Here is a 20,796-nt window from a genome sequence, read left to right as displayed (position 1 = left end):
TTAATATTGTTTTTTTTCCCCTGTAGAGGATGTAAATCGTATCTACATATAGAAAATCAAAAACACATGTTTGGATCATGGGTGCTTGAAACTTTGCATAAGAAATAAGGTAGTAAACTAGCCTTTAGCTATTCTGTTTTAATTATAGATTCAATAACCGACTTAACCGGACTGTGAATATTTGCTCCATCTCTAGATTCTAGACAGTAGCCATGCTAAAAATGTTTGTTTCATAAGTATATATATATATATATATATATATATATATATAAATAAAGTATTTCCACACATAAAAAAGGGACTTTTACTTAAATATGGTTTATTTCAAATGTTTGCAAGTCACTTCCCAGAGATGCTGAATCCCAGCAGTAAGAAAGGAGTTTACAAAAGGCGACCAAACCGACGAGGAAAAGAACATTGCATATGTAAGAACCGATACTGCCCAGCATCTGCACAGGCCCTATATGTTTTTAATAGTATTAATAGGCGTGTACATTCCCTCTATGCCCCTTAAGCACAGTGACATATCCAGCATACACAAAGATGTTGCTCATTTCTCGTTGGCTATAGAAGTCCAGCTTCTCCTCCTCTGGTCTATCAGATCTTTCCTGGGTCCTCCTTGAGGGTAACAGTCCTGTTGAAAACCATCTGGGAAAAAACAAGATTTGCTTTTGAATGTAGTTAAAAGTCCATTGAATTTTTCTTATTACTATATTAATAACACTCTGCCTAAGTAGAAATGCAGACAGCATGCTTGTACTTGGGTGTGCTTAGGCTTACCTTATCTGCTGTGCTATCTGGGTCCACAGAGAAATAACCCACTCTCTCAAACTGGAATTTATCAAAGACTTTGGCCTTGCTCACTGAGCGGTCTACTAAGGCACTTTTAACCACTTGCAAGGAGTTCTGGGAAGTAGAAAAATGTAAATGTCAGCTGGCTGAATACAGCAGTGTTTTGTTACTAGAACAGGCTATGAAAACAAAGAATCAGAATTAGCATGAGCATGTCCAATGACCAGTACATAGCAATTATAGCACACTACCAAACTAAAAACACTCACAGGGTTGATGTCACTCAGAAAGCCACCAGGCACTTCAGCGGAGTCCTCTGGGTTTTTGTGGAGGAAGCTGATGAAAGAAATATAGATTTGTACACACAGATGTATAAACAAAACTAGCAATGATTACACAATATAATTCATTCATATTAAGTGTCGCCTGCGTCCTACATGGATTGCAGCCATTTATTGGATGTGTGTGTGGCTTTGGTCATAATTTGTTTAATGATCATGAATTTTTAGGTCTTCAAAAAACAAACACCAACAACCACAAGATACAAATACAGACTGCCTGTGTCTGTATTTTTTGTCCTTTAGTAATAGCCAAGCCTGCACGCCTGTTAGTTAGGCCTTTAGGTGCAGAACTGAAGCTTAGATCAGTCTAAATAACCGGCAACATAATAATCAGTTTGGGACCAATTTGGCAAGGAAAAACAAACATCATCAACAACTTGACAACTTGTTCATTCATTCAAGTAGTTTTGAATGGAAAACAGTGGCAGCAGCTCCAAGAGCTCTTCATTTTAAGAGTCACTGCAAAACTTCTCCATTCAAGGATGTATGTCCATGTTTAACCTGGATTGGTCAAAAATGTTAATGTATATTGGCGTAGGGCTAATATAATATTAGAAATGAGCAAGATTATAGAGCTGTTTTTGTTTGCCACAGGCTTTTATGGTTGTGTGTTCATCATTTAGACTGAATACACTGATCTGTAATAAATATTTACTCTCACACATGCACACTCAAGCACTTACAGCCGTTCGTAGAGGCGCACTTCGCACTGCAGCGGCTGGCTGACCCAGTGGATAAAGGCTTTAGGTTTTTCAGCAGAGTCCGAGCTGGCACAGGTCACCTCCAGCTCCACCACTTTACCGCTGCCATCCTGTCAGAAGAACAGCAGTTCAGAAGCAGAAAAAGAAAGCAGAACTCATTTAGTCAGGAATCTCCAAAAAGTGAGGAATGCAGGACTAGAAACACCAGCTTAATCTGCAGAGATGGATGAAAGGTCTCACAGGAAACACAAATACATATAACACTTCCTTTAACGGCTCACCTTGATGACGCGCTGCACAGAGATTATGTATCCCGCGTGCCTCAGGCCAACTGGCTGATCAGGAGTCAGACGTTTATAACCTTTCTCCATTACCTGCAAAGAGTTTGACCAGATTAACATTTAACATAAGCAAGTAGCAAGCAGGTTCACACAACACAAAATATAACTTGTAAAGACAGAGAGATCTACATAAGCTGCGTTTTTACAGTGCTTCTCTGAGTGTTATGTACTTACCTCTCTAAAGTCACTTTGCTCGATGAAGATGGTTTTGGAGAAGGAAACAACATGGCTACCTTTGGTTTCATCAGCAGGGAAGTCTGGAATACGAACCTCCGTCTGAGGGGAAATAAAAGAAACAGAATAAATATATATTAATATACATTAGTATATATATACATATATATACACATATTAGTATGATACATCAGTACAGACAAAACTTGCAAATGTTAAGGTATCAGACACACATGTAGTTTGAGTCATAAATAAGTACTCAAAATCCCAAATCATATTATGTGACCCACAAAAAAATGGAAATGGAGCATACTGTATATTTCAAGGTACCTTTGCAGTTGCCTGCAGGATGCTTGTTAAACTCCACACTCTGCTGCACATACAGAGTGCTCTCTCATGGACTATTGCCCGAATCAGTCATTTACTTTGTTGAAAGGGTCTAAAATTAGTGTAGTGCATGTCTTGGAGTGGTGAGTCCTTGTTTTGTCACTTGCAGCACTCATTCTTACAGGCTGGTAGTCAATGATAGTGCAGTCTTCTAACCACCGCCAACCCACGCAATTCTACAGTACGGAAGATTTCACACTGAGAAGTTCACTGTGTAGACTTAGTGAAGCTTGACTGTTTAGGGATCACATCCATGTACTTATTGCTTTGTTTAAATCACATGGTGAACAAGACTGCACATATGAACAGAAAACATACATCAGAGAGGCGGTGCAAAATATATTAATGGATATCAATGAAGCAATGCAAACTTAAGCTGCAATGGAAGAGGGACCATTAACAGAGGAAAAGCTACCCCAGGCCGTCATCTTGGGGTACACACACATATATAGCTCCCACAATGGCCGGCTACCAGCAAAACAATTCAGCTCTGCTGAATTGTGTGCGGTGTGCGGTGTCATATCTTTATGATGAGCATAACATGAATATACGGATATGTATGAAGCATGTAGTCTGTAGGCGTGGTGTAAAGTACCTGTGCATTGGCAGGCAGATTGGTGATGGTAACTTTGAGAGGTTCCAGGACCGCCATGGCTCTTGGGGCAGTGTCATTAAGCACCTCTCTCACACACGCCTCCAACAGGTGGGGCTCCATGGTCGTCTGGGCAACAGTTACACCAACCTTCATAAAAAAGGAAACGTGAGAAGAATGATGTCTCTGCGGTCAAAAGGAGTGTTTATCTATTTGGCAGAAAAAAAACAAGTCAGTTCTTTCTTACCCGTGCACAGAAGTTGTTGATGGCCTGAGGGGGGAAGCCACGTCTCCTGAGAGCGGTCAGAGTGAAGAGCCGTGGGTCGTCCCAGTCTCTGAGAAATATAACAAACACTCATTAGTGCACTGAACAAACAAACACACATAAAGCTTTTTCAGTCTAATTGTCAGAGGCGCCTAAAACGTTTGCACAAAACTATAATAATGTCATCAAATCAGACAGCATAAGAGTTCATGATACACTGAACTGTTTCCTTAGAAGTGAGAGAGGGATAAAGTGACAGAGACATAGTAAGAAAGTGAGAGAGAAAGGGACAGACCTAGATAATTAGGCAAGCTATGAAAGCTATGAAATTAGAGAGATCCAATGGAATAAGCAGTAGCTAAAAGTCTTACCGGACAGCGCCCGTCTCCACCAGCTTGATGATCTTCCTCTTGGAGACAACCGTGTAGGTGAGGTTAAGTCGGCCATACTCCCACTGCACAGGGCAGTACACATCCAGAACATTACACAACCAGAAATATGATGACCGCCTGACAAGCAGAGAGAGACAAACATACTGAACAAGAGATTCTTCAGTACAGAGTGCCAGTTCTGCAGACTAGGTAATCTAAGCCAGCAGTCCTCAAACTTTAGGGTCTTCAGGGAGCCCCAAACGGTGCAGGTTTTTCTGTGCTACATTTATTTAATATAGTATATAATAATTTAGTGTATTGCAGCTTATTATTTAGCTGGATGCTGTTGTTCAGGCCTGTAGACTGGTCTTTGAAATGCATTTGGTAGGGTATTTTTGTTTTTGGTGTGGTTGTATCTGTAAGATTCATAAAATAAATAAATAAATAAATATCAATCCCTCTGGTTTATAACCTGCTCGCTGAGTAGTCGGATGTGCTGGAACCTTACAGGTAGTCTACGTACCAGGCAGTTCTTGTACATACGAATTCTTTCAGTACCTGGCCTGGAACTCTTTGGTGCAGAGCGAGTGTGTGATGTGTTCGATGGAGTCACACAGGCAGTGGGTGTAGTCATATGTAGGGTATATACACCTGCAGAGACAGAGGGAAATAAAAAGCTTAACAAAAGTCTACCCTTCTAAGAAAGGATGAAGATGTGTGCCAATGTGTGTTCCTACCAGGTATCTCCGGTCCTGTGGTGAGGTGTGTATTTGATGCGGTAAGCCACTGGGTCCATCTTGCCGTCCTCCATGACCATCTTCATTCTGAGTGTGGCTTCACCCTCAGAAAACAAGCCCTTCTTCATCCTTTCAAACAGCACCAGAGACTCCTCTGCCGGCCGGTCTCTCCAGGGCGAGGGTGGAGCGTTGTGGCCCTTCAGCTCTTCTCCACGCTGGTGACACACGTACGCATGACCCCTGCAGCACATTTATTATTTTGAGCAATAGTTCAGTTATAATTGTTTACATATCTTTTTTTAATAAAGATATGCTGAACCTGATTCTAATTGTAGCCGTTGTAAGAAGTAGTAGTAGTAGTAATTGTGATAAAGTTTTCCTCACAAGCAAATTACATTGTAAATAATACAATGTAATTAATAGAAATTACATTTTTACAAATTATTCTTAGACATTGCTTCAGTTGTATGTGTTTAGTTACATTATATAACTGTTCAAGTGAAGATCAAATGTCTAAATGTTTAAATATGTTAAAAAAAACAAAGGTTGGCTCCAAGTGGCTCAGCATGTCTAATTTGTTTTTCTTGGGTCATTGTGTGTGCTCGTGTTCGTGTGTGCATGTGTGTGCACGCTGGCCTGCCTGCTCACCTACGGATGAGTTCAACAGCGAGTTCATAAAGCTGCTGGAAGTTGTCGGAGGCATGAGTGACAGCATAAGGCTTATAGCCTAAGTAGCAGAGACACAAAGAACCACAGCAAAATGTAACCAACCGATTCAATTAACCAAGCAAAAAACAAACAAAAGAAAAAGTTACAAAACTCTACAGGGAGTAACATGCCAAAATGCCCCAGATCGCTGCTTTCAGATGGACCAGAGATAAGCATTCTGGACCCCTCCTGGGCATAAAAATAGCTTTTATACCTACAAATGTTGTTTGGAAAATGGACTAGGATCACAAAAAAAGCTCAAATGTAAAAATGCCAAGCACGTCTTCTCTGATTGACTACACTTGGCGATAGGAAAGGAAAATTGTGTAACCTCACAGACATGTAGACATGTCCAGCATAGAAAGAAGCTTGTGAGGACTCACCCAGCCACTCTACCATGTCTTTGATGGCAGTGAAATACTTCTCCTCCTCTTTCTCTGGGTTTGTGTCATCATACCGCAGGAAGCAGATTCCATTATTTGCCTATAAAGGGAGACAGAGAGAAATCAGCATGGAAAAAGCTGAATCCAACTGTTATACATGGTAAAAGTAACTGCAGTACCTTGGCATAACCAAAGTTGAAGTTAATGGCCTTGGCATGGCCTATGTGGAGGATGCCGTTGGGTTCAGGTGGAAACCGCGTCCGGACCTACATAACAACAGCAACAGAAAAAGTAAAAGGGATGAGATTAACATTACCAATACTTTCAGAAGGAGTTAAGTCATACAAGTCATGTTCACCAACCCACTCTCAACACACACCTGTCCACCAGTAATTTCCAGGTGCTGTTTCAGCAAGTTCATGGTGTTGGGTGTTACGACATAACCCTCAGTCTTGTAATTCTCACCTGGAAAGACAAAGCAAAACAAATGACTTATTTACCATGTAAAAAGACAGACTGGTCCACAAGGTGAAATATGTGCTGTAAAATATTGGAAGAAACTGACATTACAATATTGTTTACTGTAATATATATTGCAATATTAAAATAAAATAAAATATTTTTTGAGGTACAAATTGAGTAAAATTAGAAATAAAAGTACAACAAATTAAATAAAATATATTTATACATTGCACAAGGCATTACACAACCTGCAGTGTGACTACTGCACATGCACATTCTGATACCAATGCTGAAACTATATATAGTACAGTTAGAGGGCAAAGAAAAAAAATGAAAATACAATTTTCAGAAATTGCAATGGAATTATTTATTCAACACCTATTCAAAGTCAAGTCCAAAATTTTCCTTAAGAGATCCCACACCCATAATACTTTAAAATCACTGCTCATCATTTGTGCATTACTGGCTAAATTACGGCGTAAAGTGCTTGGACCCCATTGATCTCCATTTGCAATGTAATCTGAAGACAGACGCTTAATTCTCATAGATGTTACGCCAGTGTAAAGAAATCCATCTGTTCGTGTTGTCCAAATTAACCAAGTAATACCAAGAAATACAAATTTTAGTATAAAATCTGAATAAGAGAAAATAAAACCAACAACAATGCTCACAAAATTTGGCTCGCTTTTTATTTATAGGGGATGATTGGTTCGGATTGGTCCAGATTTGTCCAGATGGACACCCCCAGCCAGTGTGAGAAAGAGACCAGCTCTGAAATATCAGCCAATAGACGACTGTGCCAGCCAGAATCACAATGAGAGTGATGAGGGGAGAAAGATCAATTTACCCGCTCAGAGAGGGGGAGAGAGCTTGGCCAATTGTGCTCACTGATGGCAAAGCAACATGAAGCAGTGGCACTTGCAATCCTCAGGCCCTAGTGTCAGCACCTTAGTCTGCCACTTGAAGCTTATTTGTATTTATTCTAATCGTAGTATATTACTGAGCAAATAAAAGATTTTTACTGTACTATAGTACTGTATATCTATGGGTTGGACAAATCACCCTTAACTGCTGATGTGCTGTGTTTTGTGGCGAAGGGGCATACTCTCAGAATTCTCTGCTGACAGTAGACCCCCCCCCCCCACTCACAATAAAAAAGTGAATGGCAGTTTGCATGACTGTACAAATAGTCATAATCAAAGCAAATAATCTCTGCTCAGTAGAAGCTTGATGAAGAATGAAGTGGTACCTATAGTTGTTTGCTCACCTGGCTTATGGAACTTGAGGGCTTCTCCCCTCAGCTGCTCCATTAGTGACTTTCCCTCCATCTTGACTTCTCCTATCCAGTGACAAAAAAAAGGGAAAGTAAGCCTCTTGCTTTTAAATCCTCTTCATGAAACCACATTATAGCTGAAAACAGAGAATTACAGTACAATAAAAGCTGGCATACCAGCCAGCCACAATATGGCCACAATATGGCCACAAGACCAACCATTTGAATGTTTTATGTGGCAGGAAAGGCAGAAAAAGTCATTTACAATTCCTCAAAGCATCTGGAGAAACACTGCTAGTTCTGTAGCTCACCGTTCATGGCAGTGTCCTGTTGCTCCTTCTCTTTCTCTGGGGCTTTGGGTTTTGCTGCCTGTGGGGCAGGACCAAACATGATCATTAGGAAGTTATGTACTTGCATATGTACTTAGATAAATACATCATTTTGATTTATCAACATTTTACTGTTTAATTATGTTTTAGTCTATTTATATTTTTGGTTTGACTATTTTTTCCCCCACCTACCATTAGAATGCTGGCTAGAGTTACAACACTGGTTACTGTACTTTTCAATGTTACCAAACCAGTAATAAATGAAAAGATATACATATGCTACATTCACACTTCAGGCTACAGAGGCTATATCCAATTTGCAAAGAAGGAAAGTTCTGTTTCTTTTATTTAGTGGCAGTAAAGGAAAATGCTAGCAAAGGGTCACAAACTCAGCATAGAGATAATCACTGGATGACGAGTGACGATCCTTATAACACAGCTCTTTTCAATTTGGCTAATTAGTCAGTGCTGTGTTATGTGTTTACAATTCCCATGCTCTTATGCTAACCCCCTTAACAATACTAAAACTCAGTTGGACTAACTGAATGGTCAAACTGTCCAGTTTGGATTTAACATCAAATGTAAATTGAAAAGGTCACATTTAGTGCTCTGTTGTTTACACTGCAATGTAAACAGATCTGTGTCAAATATGAGGAGATTGTTTTACTAGAGGGTCCTGTTCACTTTATGAAACGTATACCATTGTTCACTTGTAATGGAAATAACTGAGACATGTACCTTGGGTTTTTTCTCCAAGTCTGCCTCTGTTTTTGGTCCCAGGTGATGCAAGACCTAAGAGAGAACAGCATGAGATGACATAACACTGTGATCACTAAATTCAACATTCATTTTACAAACTACTGCCTAAACAAAAGTATGCATGCCCACCTGCATGTCCACTTCATTCTTCACTATCTTCCCATCAGCCCATTTAAGAGCAGCTCTGGCTTCACCTAGAAAAAACATCATGGATCCCCCACCAGTGTCAGTCAGTAAATCATAGCATAACAACACAGACATCATGCATCGTTGTTAGCAAAACAGCGCAGACTATACTACACACATATGACCCATAGGTATTTCCCCCATAACAGGTCCATTAAAAACCCAATGAGAGTGAATTAAGAGTAGCTCACCCATGAGAATCCCCATGTTGAAGCGGTATCTCTCTGCCAGCAGCTGCTCTTTGTGTTTTCTGATGATTAGTTCAACCTGTGAAAGCATTAGCAAGCACTGACTCAATGGGTAGTTCTGGTTCGAAAATCTGATTTGTTTAGTATACAATATATGCAGGTAGTATCACACACACATATCATTTAAAGATACATATGGCAGCAATATATTTTGACTGTTATGTTGCTTGGCAATCATAGCCTAATTTTAACGAATAACAGTTCGAGTTTATTGATGTATTTATGTTTATGTTACACCTTGTGTAACAGGGTGCTGTGAGGCACACCATATAGGGAAGCCTGGCTTATTGCGGTCAGTCACTTTAGAATATTTTGTGTGAGTGTATGTGTGTGTGTGTATGAAGAAAAATGATAACTGTGTTTACATGCAAACCAATAGTTTGATATTATTCTGACTAAGTCTAACTATGCTACACTCATGTAAACAGAGCGGTTTGATGGTCATTGTCTGACTAAGATTGAGTCCAGTTTCTCAGAACCCGTTTACACCTGGTCACTTCATATGACTAGTATCTGGATTGTCTCATGACAAGATTTCAGCCACATGCATTTACACTTGCCAGTCAAACCAACCAGTCCGGTTAGTCAGACTTAAATTGCTGTGTGGAACACAATATGCTAATCTGTTTGTTGCACAACAATTATTACTGGTGTTTCGGTTGTACTGGGAGGAGTTTAGGACTCAGACCCCCTCTTGATCCGAAGTCATTCTGGAGTGTTATTATTGGTCCATTCAAACTGTTTTGAGTAAAATGCAATATTCTGGCATGCCAGCGACAATGTCAGTATTCAAAGTTGCAACTGTCAGAAGCTCTATTCCATTTCCTCAACTTACAGCATCCTCAATCTGCTCTGGCGTGACAACCACTCCCACACCACAGGCAGTTTCAAAGGCTTTCTGGTCCAGAGGATTCTGCGGGTGGCTCTTCACATAGTCCAGTGCGGCTGTGCACAAAACAGACGTATGAACAGACGGCATACAGTTGTGACTGGCACACAAAATCTCTACACCTGACTGAAGCCTGATGCGCCCAAGACCACTAAATACCTGACAACTGCAGGTCTGTGGTGATCTTGCGTTTGACTATGTACTCCGTCAGGAAGGCCAAACGGCTGGTGTCTCGCAGCCGAGATGCCATACTGTACAGCAGGGTCCCCATGGCTTTGTCAATATTTGTGGACCCCAGCAGCTGCTGAGCCTAAAAGACGGGACATAAAAAAGGTGGTTAGTTACATCAGAACAGTTTGTACATTTGACAGCACCCTAATTACCCTGTGGACATGAAGGCACATCCTTAAGTAACTGAGTCATTCACATATTTTAATCACTGAACCACTGACACTGCTTTAGAACTCATGGAAGTAAACAACTCTAGGCATGTAAAAATAGCTAGGTATGACTATGAAAATGAAAGTATAGGTTTGAGCAATACAAATACTTGCATTTTCTCTGACATTAAATGCAATTACAGGCCACACAATATAAATAATAAAATAAATAATCAGCTAATAAAGGGGGACTAATCATTTCATAACGTTTCCTGAGTCACACAATGCAATGACAGCTGTATTGAGCGATCAGTAAACTAGCCAGCCATGCTTAGCTAGCTAGCTAGCTGTCTATTTACAGCGTTCAAAACGTAGCTAGCTATATAACCCCGTTATGTTCGTTGCTTTTTTCAGCCTTACCTGCACAATAGTGTCCTTGAGAGCTGAACTAAGGGCTTCATTTTTTAACGTCTCCTTAGCCTTCTGCTCACTTAGTCCAATTGAGGTGAAAAGAGCCACCGAATCTGCCATGTTCCTCTGCCTTCACTCACAGCCAAGTGCCGCAAGAGAAGCATGGAAGTTGGGGCGAGTAAGGCTCGGCCAATCAAATGCGGCCTTCTACAAGGACCCTCCAATCACAGCGCACCTCGTTCCGCGGTGCGTGATTCCTTGACTAGCATCGTCCGCGGTGGCGTCGCGCTTGCAAGAGTTGCATCAGTCAGTTTCGCTGGGGCATAAAGGACTTAGCTACTGCTTTTAAGGAAAGCAAAAGATAACAAAAGTCAATAAACATGCATTAAAGGACACAGTACAGAGAATTTACTTGAATTGTTTCCGGTCATTCGTTCGTTTGTTTTGGAAAATACTCTTTACGTGCTGACCCGTGAGTAAAGCTCGTGCACTCTTCAGAACACACACAAACACTAGCATATGGACACGAGCCTGAGGGTAGGTCCTGAAGGTAGGATGGTTAGTTTCTGGTATAGAAAAGGCCACTTAACATCATACCAAGACTCCATCACGCTGGAGAAAGCTTTACAGATTGCTGCAAGGCTTTGATTGCGTGCACGAGCGTTAGCTAGCTAGTGAGATCAGGGACTGCTGCTGGATGATGAGTGTTGGAGAATAAAAAGGTCCATCTCGTGAGAGGACATGGTCCCACTATTGGTGTTCACACGAGTAGCTTATGCTGGGCACACCGGAAATGCTTCATGTGTCCAGCAGTTTGCGCACCTTAATGTATAGCTGAATGCACGGACTAGAGGAGGTGTCTGGATACTTTTGGACATGTAGCTAGTAATGCATACCTCATCCGATACGACTTCATTAGCACTACTTACTTGCTATATCAAATAAAGGGACATTAAAGCTGAACATATATAGTTGTTAAAACGCTGTAGTTTTGAGACTCGAGCCCATTAGAGTTATCAATTTGACAGCATTCAGAATTGTAGCTATATCGTTTTCTTGATTTCTTTCCCTTACTACAATACCCAGCATGCATTACACACCCTGTGGTTTTCAACTAGCCTAGCCACTGATCTATAGGTCAATAAATGTATTTTTCTGTCAGTCTGGTAATTCATTGTTCTCACTGTAATGTTGATGAAGGTTACCAAAGGTTCTAGGTTCTAAGATATTTGGCTTCCTAGCATTAATGTTAGCTATCTGAAACGTGCCCCCCCCCCAATAAAATTTGTAAATAAAAATAATAATAATAATAAAAAAAGAAGATATATATATATATATATATATATATATATATATATATAGCCTAATGTATTGTCTGTCATATCCAGTGACTGTATAGAGACGTTGAACCTGAGCGATATAAATTGACTGACTGTGATGATTCGTAATTGCGTAATTACAGTCATTTGACTCCACCCATTTCCTCATGGTCTAAGAGTGTGATCCAGCAGCAGGATGTCCCAACATGCTTTGCACTCTGCGGGGGCAAAGGCATGGCGTTCCCTCCCCTGCCTGCGCTCCGAACTTCGGCTGGACCTGACACTGGGATGTGGACAAACCTTCAGGTAAAGTTTACAGCATTGCTGAAATGCCAGCTTCAGTCTGATTCTTTAGTTTTGTACTGGAGCTTTCTGGCTAATGTAGCTTACAATTAATGGAAGGCTATATATACCAAATAACAGTACAAACTTGATGGTCATAATTCCTTTTTATCCCTTACTTACTTATCCCTTACTTTTTATCCCTTTGACTTAAAGATAGATTAAAGACAAGTGATGCCTGTCCCGTATTGTGCATTTAAAAAGCAGTCCAGGCTGAAACACTCCTGAGAACTGCAGTGTGGACGGGAGGAGTTTACCTGCTGTAGGCCAAATAGGCGGAGATAAGTAAATGAGGTGGTTCTTGTGACCTCACAGTGTGTATAAATGGTTTAGTTTAGTTATTGCTGTTTAGTTTTCATACATGGATCTGGGAGTGGTACTTCAAGCTTTTTTATTTCAGAAAGCCAGAAAAAATACATTTTCCATTTGCATTGGACCCTTTTAGTAATCTCTTATATACACCTTGAGTTTCATGAAGTTTTTGCTGCAACCTTTTTTGTCAAGTTTCATGAAGTTTTTGAAATGTGCGGTTGGTTAAAGGTCTTTAAGTTCTGACGATATACACAATATGCTTGCTTGTCTGGTGATAATAGAGTGCATCACAATTTTGATAAAATACTGTCATATCTCGCCCAGCCCTAAACAATGATGTATGCATTGATGTGCTTTTGAGGCAAGGATGTTAAACTGGACCTCATCTGGTTACCCTTTCAGGAATCTGGCCAAAGAATATCCAGAAATGATCTGGTCTTAAAACACATGCCTTTGCAAGGTGTAAACAAGCTCAATATGTCATGCAGTGTCATTAAAGCCCCCTAAGCAAATCTGTTTAAATTCTTATAACAAGTTCACCCAGTCTAAGGCAGGTTTGGGATGATATAAAGATTTAGAATTTGTAATTGTAGTTGGTGGGATATTGGTGTCCATTGTGTACTACCCACTACATTCGCCTCTTGGCTCTAGCATCAAGTTAATTATGCAAATTTTAAACACCACATCTGGCTTGATTTTCCATTATTTGATTTCCCCTAGATGGCGTGAGACAGGGAAAGACCACTGGACGGGAGTGATGGGGGGACGAGTGTGGACACTCACTCAGACAGAAGATACTTTATGGTACCATGTCTACAGTCGGCTTGGAAATCCAGGGCTTGTTAATGGACAGAAAAGGAAAGCAGGTGGGGAGCCACGTGGCTCTGCAAAGAAGTCAAAAGGAATGACTAATGTGAAGGAGGAACAGGATGAGCTGGACCATGACGATGTGAGCTCAGAGCAAGAGGAGAAAGAGGAGATGCTTTTGAGGGACTATTTCCAGTTGGATGTTAAACTAGTAGATTTGTACAAAGAGTGGAGCCATGCAGATCAACACTTCAGCCAGACAGCACACATCTTCACAGGTAAGCTTCCAGAATTTAAAATGTATTGATTTGTATTGATTGATTGAGTTTTTATTACTTTTTTATTTCTGGTAAAATTGGTAAAATCATGTAAAAAGACCTCCTTAAACTCTCTGGGTTCTAAAGGCATCTTCTTGATTTTTGCATATCTTCTTAAATTCACTTTTAAAGGTACTTGCATATAATACAATACCCATGTTTCATATCAAAATGTTTAGGACAGCCTCACCCCTCTGTAAAATAAGACCCCATGTGGCCTAGAGCACTGAGTGAAGAGTTAATCTGACCCTGAACCTCAGTTCAAGTCTGATTTAAAAAATGGGTTTACAAAAGTAGTGACTTGTTTGAATAAAATAGTGATGTTCTGAATGGCGAGAGACAGACAAGTGCCTATTGGTTTCACGCAAAAGCATAGACTGGTGCATGACTTAGCAATTACAGATGAGAGGCAGATGACGGACCCACGAATCCACCAGTTAGACATGATTAGTTAGATACAGATCTGGATAAATTTTGAGTGTGTTGTGAGATTACAAACGGACAGGAGGAAGAGGATGAGCAGGAGCGTGTAGTACTAATACCCCTAAGACCATAACTGAAAACAGAATCTTCTTTAGGTTAAACATAGAATTCCGACCACGTTAGGAGTATACCAACACTAAAATTGAAGGCAGAGCCTCACTTTTAGAGTGAGAGAGCATGGCCAGTTATGCTCCCTCAGACCTCCAGCCTGATGGCAAAGCGGCATGGCTAGGGATTCAAACTCCCCAACCCCCAGGCCATAATGGCAGCACAATATACCACTGAGCCCCTCGAAGCCCCTGGAAAAGAGTCAATTTTTAAGCTGGTGGTGTAATCGCAGCCTGACAACCACACTGACTGGCCTCTACACCATTAAAATAAATCTAAAGACTAAGACTCATCATATGTTAATAGTTTTTTAGTACTTTCTTGTGTGTTTTGTTTTGTGTGCTGTCTCAGGAGTGCGGATGTTGCGCCAGGACCCTGTGGAGTGTCTATTCTCATTTATCTGTAGCTCTAATAATCACATCTCTCGGATTCAGGGCATGGTTGAGAGACTGTGTAACACACTGGGGACACCACTCTGTAAGCTTGATGAAGCACATTATCATGACTTCCCCTCCTTACAGGCACTGGCAGGTATGCATTCAATCAAAATCACATTTGTTTACACATTCATGTCTACAGCAAAATTTATGTTCATAAATACTGCATTTTCCAATAGCCACTTACTGTAATTGTTTTGTGAAACATTTGTAAAACATATATTACAAATATTTAATGCAATGATTTGGCCAGATATTTTGCGCTGGCGGTCCAAAGGTAGTGTATGTAAATGCAGTGGACACTAATGGACACCAGCTGTTTAGCATTGTAATATTTAGGCAGAAATCATCAATACTTATATATTCTGTACTCAACTGTACTACAGTTGTTATGTCTGTGATTATTTACAGTCTTTTACATGCTATAAAACTACCCATACAAATAACCCCAGGTTATACACAGTCATATCAGAATTGTATGACCACCACTGGTCTGGAATTAACTCAGCCCATTGTATCAGCTCCACTTCCAAGGAGCATCCTGTAGTTTTGTCTTTTCAGACTGTTCATCTGTCCATCAGTGACAAACTGATGTGGTGGTGGTGGTGGTAGTGTGTGTGTGAGCTGTGCTGGTGGTATGAGTAGATGAGACACAGCAGTGCTGCTGGAGTTTTTTAACACCTCAGCATCGCTGCTGGACTGAGAATAGTCCACCAACCAGAAATTGTCCTGTGACCACTGATGCAGGACTAGAGGATTAACATCACAAATTTTGCAGCAACTGATGAGCTCTCTGACTTAAGCAGGCATTTAGTTGTTCCACGCAGCTGAGCAAAGTGAAAGTATGTCAAACTTTGCAGCACCAGTCAAGCAAGTCTGTGGCAAATGTAAAATACCTCAAGGGTTGTATGATGCGACAATTAATCTAGAAGATTTCCTAAAGGAGTTCTCAGAGGTGCCACACAATAACTGTGACATGGTTTTTCAATGTGACAGTAAATCGAGGAATCACTCCTATTTTTCCTCATGAAATTACATTGCCCTCCTTCCAATGTAAAACTAATCCCAACTGTCAGCTAAATGCGGTTATTGCTCTACAGGGAGTTGTGTAATAACCATAATTACAATAATAATGGAATTTTGTCCCTTTATAACCAAATATCGTTTAAAACTCAAAATACAAACTTGAGACACCAAACGTCTTGGCTGATTGACTTTATTAGGACTATGCCTAAATTATTATATTAGGTGTAAATAACAATGATTTTCTTTCCTGTGTGTGTGGGTGTATGTGTGTGGCAGACAGTAAGGTGGAGGCATGTCTGCGTGATTTAGGCTTTGGGTATCGTGCTCGTTTCCTGCAGCAGAGTGCTCACCTCATCATGACCTCCCACGGCCCTGACTGGCTCTATAAACTCCGCAGCACCCCCTACCTGCAGGCCAGAGACGCTCTCCGGACCCTCCCTGGCGTTGGCCTCAAGGTAACTGCTCATTTTGGTGTTAAAGGGGATGATGTTCTATCATTTCTATATATCTGCACTCTTATAGAAAAAACCTTGTCTCCATTTTTTTTGTTGCTTTTCATTTTGTGACATAATTTGAATCGAGGAACCACTCATTTTTTATCTCCCATGTAGAACTAATCTTGACCACATATATTTGATGACACAGTCATTATTTAGTGTGGTTTTTTTTTTTGTTTACCCGTTTTGTTTTTGTTTAACCGTTGTGTAGCGGTTGGTGTAGTGTAGTGGGCAACCCCGTCTTACCCATCACAGTCTAGGGTCCCTGGGCTGTTCATGTAGGTGTTAATGGGGAGGATCACTAGGATTCATTTTGCTCCAATGCAAAAACATTGTATCAGTATTGTTTTTTTTACTTTGAGACGTAAAACATCGTAAACGCAGTTGTTCGTTACGTTATGTCAAAATTTCTGAATCAATGGACCAATAGAAATGCTCCAAAATAACTTGGAATAAAAATCTTTTTACATTAACTTCTATTGAAAGTTAAGAAGGTTTAAAAAGACATGCCTACGTATTGGTAATATGTAGCCTCTTGGATGAAACAGGATAGTTACAGTCTCATACTTCAGTCATAAGTGTCATCATAAAATATAGAATCTATTATTGATTTATTATTAAAATCTATAATAATCTATTATCTCTAAGTTGGTGTATCACAGCTTAGCTTAGCCAGAGTTCCAGACAGGTGTTCAGTATCTACAGTTGAGTGCACTACACTCCAGTTTAGCGTTCAACATGTTTACTGTGAGATGATCCGAAACTCATGTGATTCTGTTCTTCCAAAAATATGCTTGTGCTTATCTCAAGTCTGTCATGTTGGCTCCAGTTGTTGGTTTCACTTTCCTTTATTTCCAGACCTTCCTTTTTTATTGTATTCATTCAAATGAATGGATACAATAGAAGTTGTTTGTTATCTTCCTCCATTTTGTTAAGGAATGTGTGCAGAAATGTGTTTCCTTGATAAGACATGAGCACATACTACCGACTACCATTAGGGTTTCCCGAACATGACTGGGAACTGGTGAACCCAATGCCTGTAAAAAAGCATGGATGCAATGGTTCCATTCCGTTCTATGAAAAGAATGCCAGTGCTGTCCACTATGTTGTCAAATTTGCAACCAGAGTCTGCGCAGGAGAGACCAGAGGTAGACTCACCTACTCAGTTGGCAAACCCATCCCCTTGTCCCAGACCAAGCATCTCAGAATTCATTAAGTCATCCTTCTCAAATCTGCACGGAGCTGCTTGAACTTTCCCATTGTACTATGCTATCAAACAAACCCTTTTTATGTGTAGAATCTACCAGCTGTAAGCAATCATGATCACTAGCAGAATGTGATATTATGGCACTTTCAGTTGACCCTGTAATGATTTCAGAAAACCCCATAAACCTGTGCTTCAAAATTCTTACAGAAATGTATGTTGTGAGGCCAATATTACCATGACATTCATGTTCATGATGAGTGTATTTAAACAACTGTATATACAGAGCCAGAATGTTTCCCCCCCCCCCTATCCAGGTGGCATAAACCTGTGCTTCAAAATTCTTACAGAAATGTATGTTGTGAGGCCAATATTACCATGACATTCATGTTCATGATGAGTGTATTTAAACAACTGTATATACAGAGCCAGAATGTTTCCCCCCCCCCTATCCAGGTGGCAGACTGTGTGTGTTTGATGTCACTGGACAAGTCTGAAGCTGTCCCTGTAGACACACACGTGTGGCAGATTGCTAAGCGGGACTATAGCTGTGCTGCGGGTCATGGACAGAAGACTCTGACTGATAAGGTCTACAATGAGATTGGTGAGTGAAAATAACACACAGTAATCTCAGAATCCTCTATTCACCCACTCCCTTATCTGTGTTCCTCTTATTTGCATTGGCCACATGTAAAGAGGTCCACCTTTGTGCACAAAAAGGCTTATAGCTGATGTTAAGGTAACAGTGGAAGATTCAGGGTGTAATGCTGAACAGGTGTGCGTCTGCACGTGTGTGATTGCTTATTGAAGCTGGATTAGTTTTACCTGGAGGAGTACTGCCATTCAGTTAGTACTGATTAGAGCCATGATTTTAATTCAGTACGAATCTTTAATACCTGAGGTTTTTTTACAGTCTACATTAGTAATTGTGGAGGCCTATCGCTGGTGGCCTGTCAGTGAACTCCTCCTTTATATACAGATTGTCCAGCTGTAGCTCGGCAAGTGTAACCCAAAGTAACCCCAAGCACCTCGGTCAAAGTTTCAGAACCTAAATCCTTTGATGGGTACTTATATCGTCACTGTATGTCCATTTTTGTTGTTTTGCATGTGTTGACATAATGTGAATCTGGCAGTTGTTCTTTGCATCGTCTCAAAATTGCTTGATGAATGAACCAAATGTTCAAAATAAATGAAAATCTTTGAAAGTTAGGAAGGTCCATTTTTCCTTCGGTGAAGTTGCCATTTTGGAGATACAAGGTTTTTGTGGCAGCAAGTTTTTTAGTAAAGCCCAGTGAAGAAGACCATTGCTTTTGTCAGGGCTGGAAAGAAGACATCATCAGGTGCCAGGACCACCTACTCAAGCCTGCTAGCAACAGCACTAGACTGGGAGTTGAAAGTTGACCTTCGGAGGCAACTAAAGTTCCCACAATCCGCTGCCATGACAACACTGAGGCCAGATTTTATACTGATCTCACAAGCCTCCAAGCGGATCATATTCCGACACCTCACTATTCACTGGGAGGAGAGCATGCAGGAAGCCAACGAGAGGAAGACTACGCTAAGCTGGTGGAATAACGCCGATGCATTGGGTGGCAAGCAAGGTGTGATGCAGGGAGTTCGTGGGTCAGTCCCTCTGCAGGGTTTATAACATGCTGAGCATCAAAGGTGCCAGGAAGAGCTGAGGTTGTTTCAAGGTGGCTGTGGGTGCAGTAGCGCTACCTACCCACAGGCCAGGATTTGATCAACCACGGCTGGTTCGCCTGGTTAGGGTGTCTGATTGTTGAAAGACCCATGAAATGCTCAATGACCCCAGGAAACGTCACTAATGGTGTGGCCAGGTGCTTCACAATGATTTTTGATGAAAGTAGTGTGTTACTGATCTGAAAACATTGACATCTCATTTTTAAGGTTATAACAATGTCCTTTCACACCTAAAGAAAGAAGGGTTCTAACTCTTAAAAAAGAAACCAAAGACGTGATGTCTGTTAAGATTGTATTTAAATCCTGGATTTCAGAATCATTTATTTTGTTTTGTTACTGTTTGTAGGGGATTTCTTCAGAAAGCTGTGGGGTTGCTATGCTGGCTGGGCCCACTCAGTGAGTAAAATACGCTTCTTCGTGTTTTCACTCCTGCTCCTGCTGTATCATACCCACTCTCTATCTCTCTCGCAGGTGCTGTTCTGTGCCGACCTAAAGAAGTTCCAGAATCTGAAGGAAGACGCCTTAAAGGAAGAAAAGAATGAAAAGAAGATGTTGAAAAACAAAAAGACCAGCCGTAACAAAAGAGAGACTGTGAAAATGGAAGAAGAGGGAGGACAGTGAGACTCTTTCACTGTCTCACTGCTGAACGGACAGAGCAGGACTTTTATGTTCAGCGGTAGAAATTCAGGAATGACTTCGTACTTGTAATGAACTGTTTAATTGTTTTAATGTGAAAAGGATTTTTTAATTGAGCTGAAGATTTCTCATTAGAACAGCCGACCCATATCACTGATTTGTCTGCTCTATTCTGTGTTTAAATGGTTTTCCAGGAAAAAGTGGACATTGCCTTAAACGTCCTGAAATGGGTGAATATTTTTGTAACAGATAAATGTCTCAAATGTCTCAAAACTCATCTGTTGTGTTATTATTTAGACTACAGAGGCTGGGTTTGGATGTGTGTTCATTCAGGGTCCATTCCAGCATTAAGGAACAGGCATGGCACAAAATCGCTGATGTGGATGTTATCTGTAATTTGGCATGGTATCCAGGTAAATAATAACAATAATAATAATTATCAATAATAATAAAAATTATCATTATAATTACTATTAGTACTATTCTTGTATTGCTCATTTTTATTATCATTATTTTATTGCACATTTTAATTGCCTGTGCACTCAATGTAATAATAATGTCGTTTTTGTACAAAATGTATAATGTATAAATAATATTTTATTGCACATTTTTTTTACAACGTTTATAAACGATAGATAGTCCATGCATAAATATATGCCTTTATAAGAAATTATGCAAGAAACGTTGCTAAATGTGGATTGAGCCGATGTGGAGGATGCAGTAGACCTGTGTTCGTGGTTAGCATTAGCATTACACGCTAACTGTAGTTTATAGGCGTCTGGAAATGAGACCCCCCCCCCAACTATATTTACACGATAATCTCGTATATTTATAATTCATATGATCACAACTACGTCAGGTAATATAGCTAGCTACCA

General features: G+C 40.4%; 2 protein-coding genes across 3 annotated transcripts; one reads left to right on the top strand and one right to left on the bottom strand.

Annotated features, from left to right (window-relative positions):
• Positions 1 to 299: 299 nt before the first annotated feature.
• Positions 300 to 11,200, bottom strand: qars1 (glutaminyl-tRNA synthetase 1). The gene is made up of 23 exons (XM_072682245.1): positions 10,739 to 11,200; positions 10,098 to 10,248; positions 9,885 to 9,994; positions 8,993 to 9,068; positions 8,745 to 8,809; positions 8,595 to 8,648; positions 7,839 to 7,896; positions 7,522 to 7,593; positions 6,172 to 6,257; positions 5,972 to 6,058; positions 5,793 to 5,892; positions 5,350 to 5,428; positions 4,702 to 4,941; positions 4,523 to 4,615; positions 3,965 to 4,102; positions 3,576 to 3,663; positions 3,332 to 3,478; positions 2,350 to 2,451; positions 2,116 to 2,208; positions 1,817 to 1,944; positions 1,062 to 1,128; positions 781 to 906; positions 300 to 648 (listed from the first exon to the last, which is right to left on the bottom strand). Exons 1-23 carry the CDS (start codon positions 10,847 to 10,849, stop codon positions 598 to 600), a joined length of 2,322 nt encoding a protein of 773 aa, XP_072538346.1. The 5' UTR covers positions 10,850 to 11,200; the 3' UTR covers positions 300 to 597.
• Positions 10,999 to 20,315, top strand: ogg1 (8-oxoguanine DNA glycosylase). 2 transcript variants are annotated; one of them, XM_072682247.1, is made up of 8 exons: positions 10,999 to 11,201; positions 12,226 to 12,354; positions 13,423 to 13,787; positions 14,769 to 14,948; positions 16,157 to 16,335; positions 18,038 to 18,185; positions 19,629 to 19,678; positions 19,754 to 20,315. In XM_072682247.1, the coding sequence occupies exons 2-8, from the start codon at positions 12,245 to 12,247 to the stop codon at positions 19,901 to 19,903; spliced, it is 1,182 nt and encodes a 393-aa protein (XP_072538348.1). In that variant the 5' UTR covers positions 10,999 to 11,201; positions 12,226 to 12,244; the 3' UTR covers positions 19,904 to 20,315. The 2 variants fall into 2 exon arrangements, with proteins under 2 accessions (XP_072538348.1, XP_072538347.1); XM_072682246.1 differs by having other exon boundaries at positions 19,629 to 20,315.
• The last annotated feature ends 481 nt before the right edge of the window (positions 20,316 to 20,796 follow it).

The sequence above is a fragment of the Salminus brasiliensis genome, chromosome 6 (genome assembly GCF_030463535.1).
Source record: "Salminus brasiliensis chromosome 6, fSalBra1.hap2, whole genome shotgun sequence".
Taxonomy (NCBI): domain Eukaryota; kingdom Metazoa; phylum Chordata; class Actinopteri; order Characiformes; family Bryconidae; genus Salminus; species Salminus brasiliensis.
The sequence above is the reverse complement of the archived record's forward strand: the minus strand, read 5'-3'. Positions and strand labels throughout refer to the sequence as shown.

Excerpts from the sequence above, each read along its gene's own strand:
- qars1 (XM_072682245.1), bottom strand. The coding sequence starts at position 10,849 with ATGGCAGATTCGGTGGCTCTTTTCACCTCAATTGGACTAAGTGAGCAG. Across the intron at positions 2,209-2,349 it reads AGCAAAGTGACTTTAGAGAG|GTAATGGAGAAAGGTTATAA; the intron begins GTAAGTACATAA and ends AACTCTTTGCAG. Across the intron at positions 649-780 it reads CAGATAGCACAGCAGATAAG|ATGGTTTTCAACAGGACTGT; the intron begins GTAAGCCTAAGC and ends GTTTTTTCCCAG.
- ogg1 (XM_072682246.1), top strand. The coding sequence starts at position 12,245 with ATGTCCCAACATGCTTTGCACTCTGCGGGGGCAAAGGCATGGCGTTCC. Across the intron at positions 14,949-16,156 it reads CTCCTTACAGGCACTGGCAG|ACAGTAAGGTGGAGGCATGT; the intron begins GTATGCATTCAA and ends TGTGTGTGGCAG. Across the intron at positions 18,186-19,628 it reads TAAGGTCTACAATGAGATTG|GGGATTTCTTCAGAAAGCTG; the intron begins GTGAGTGAAAAT and ends TACTGTTTGTAG.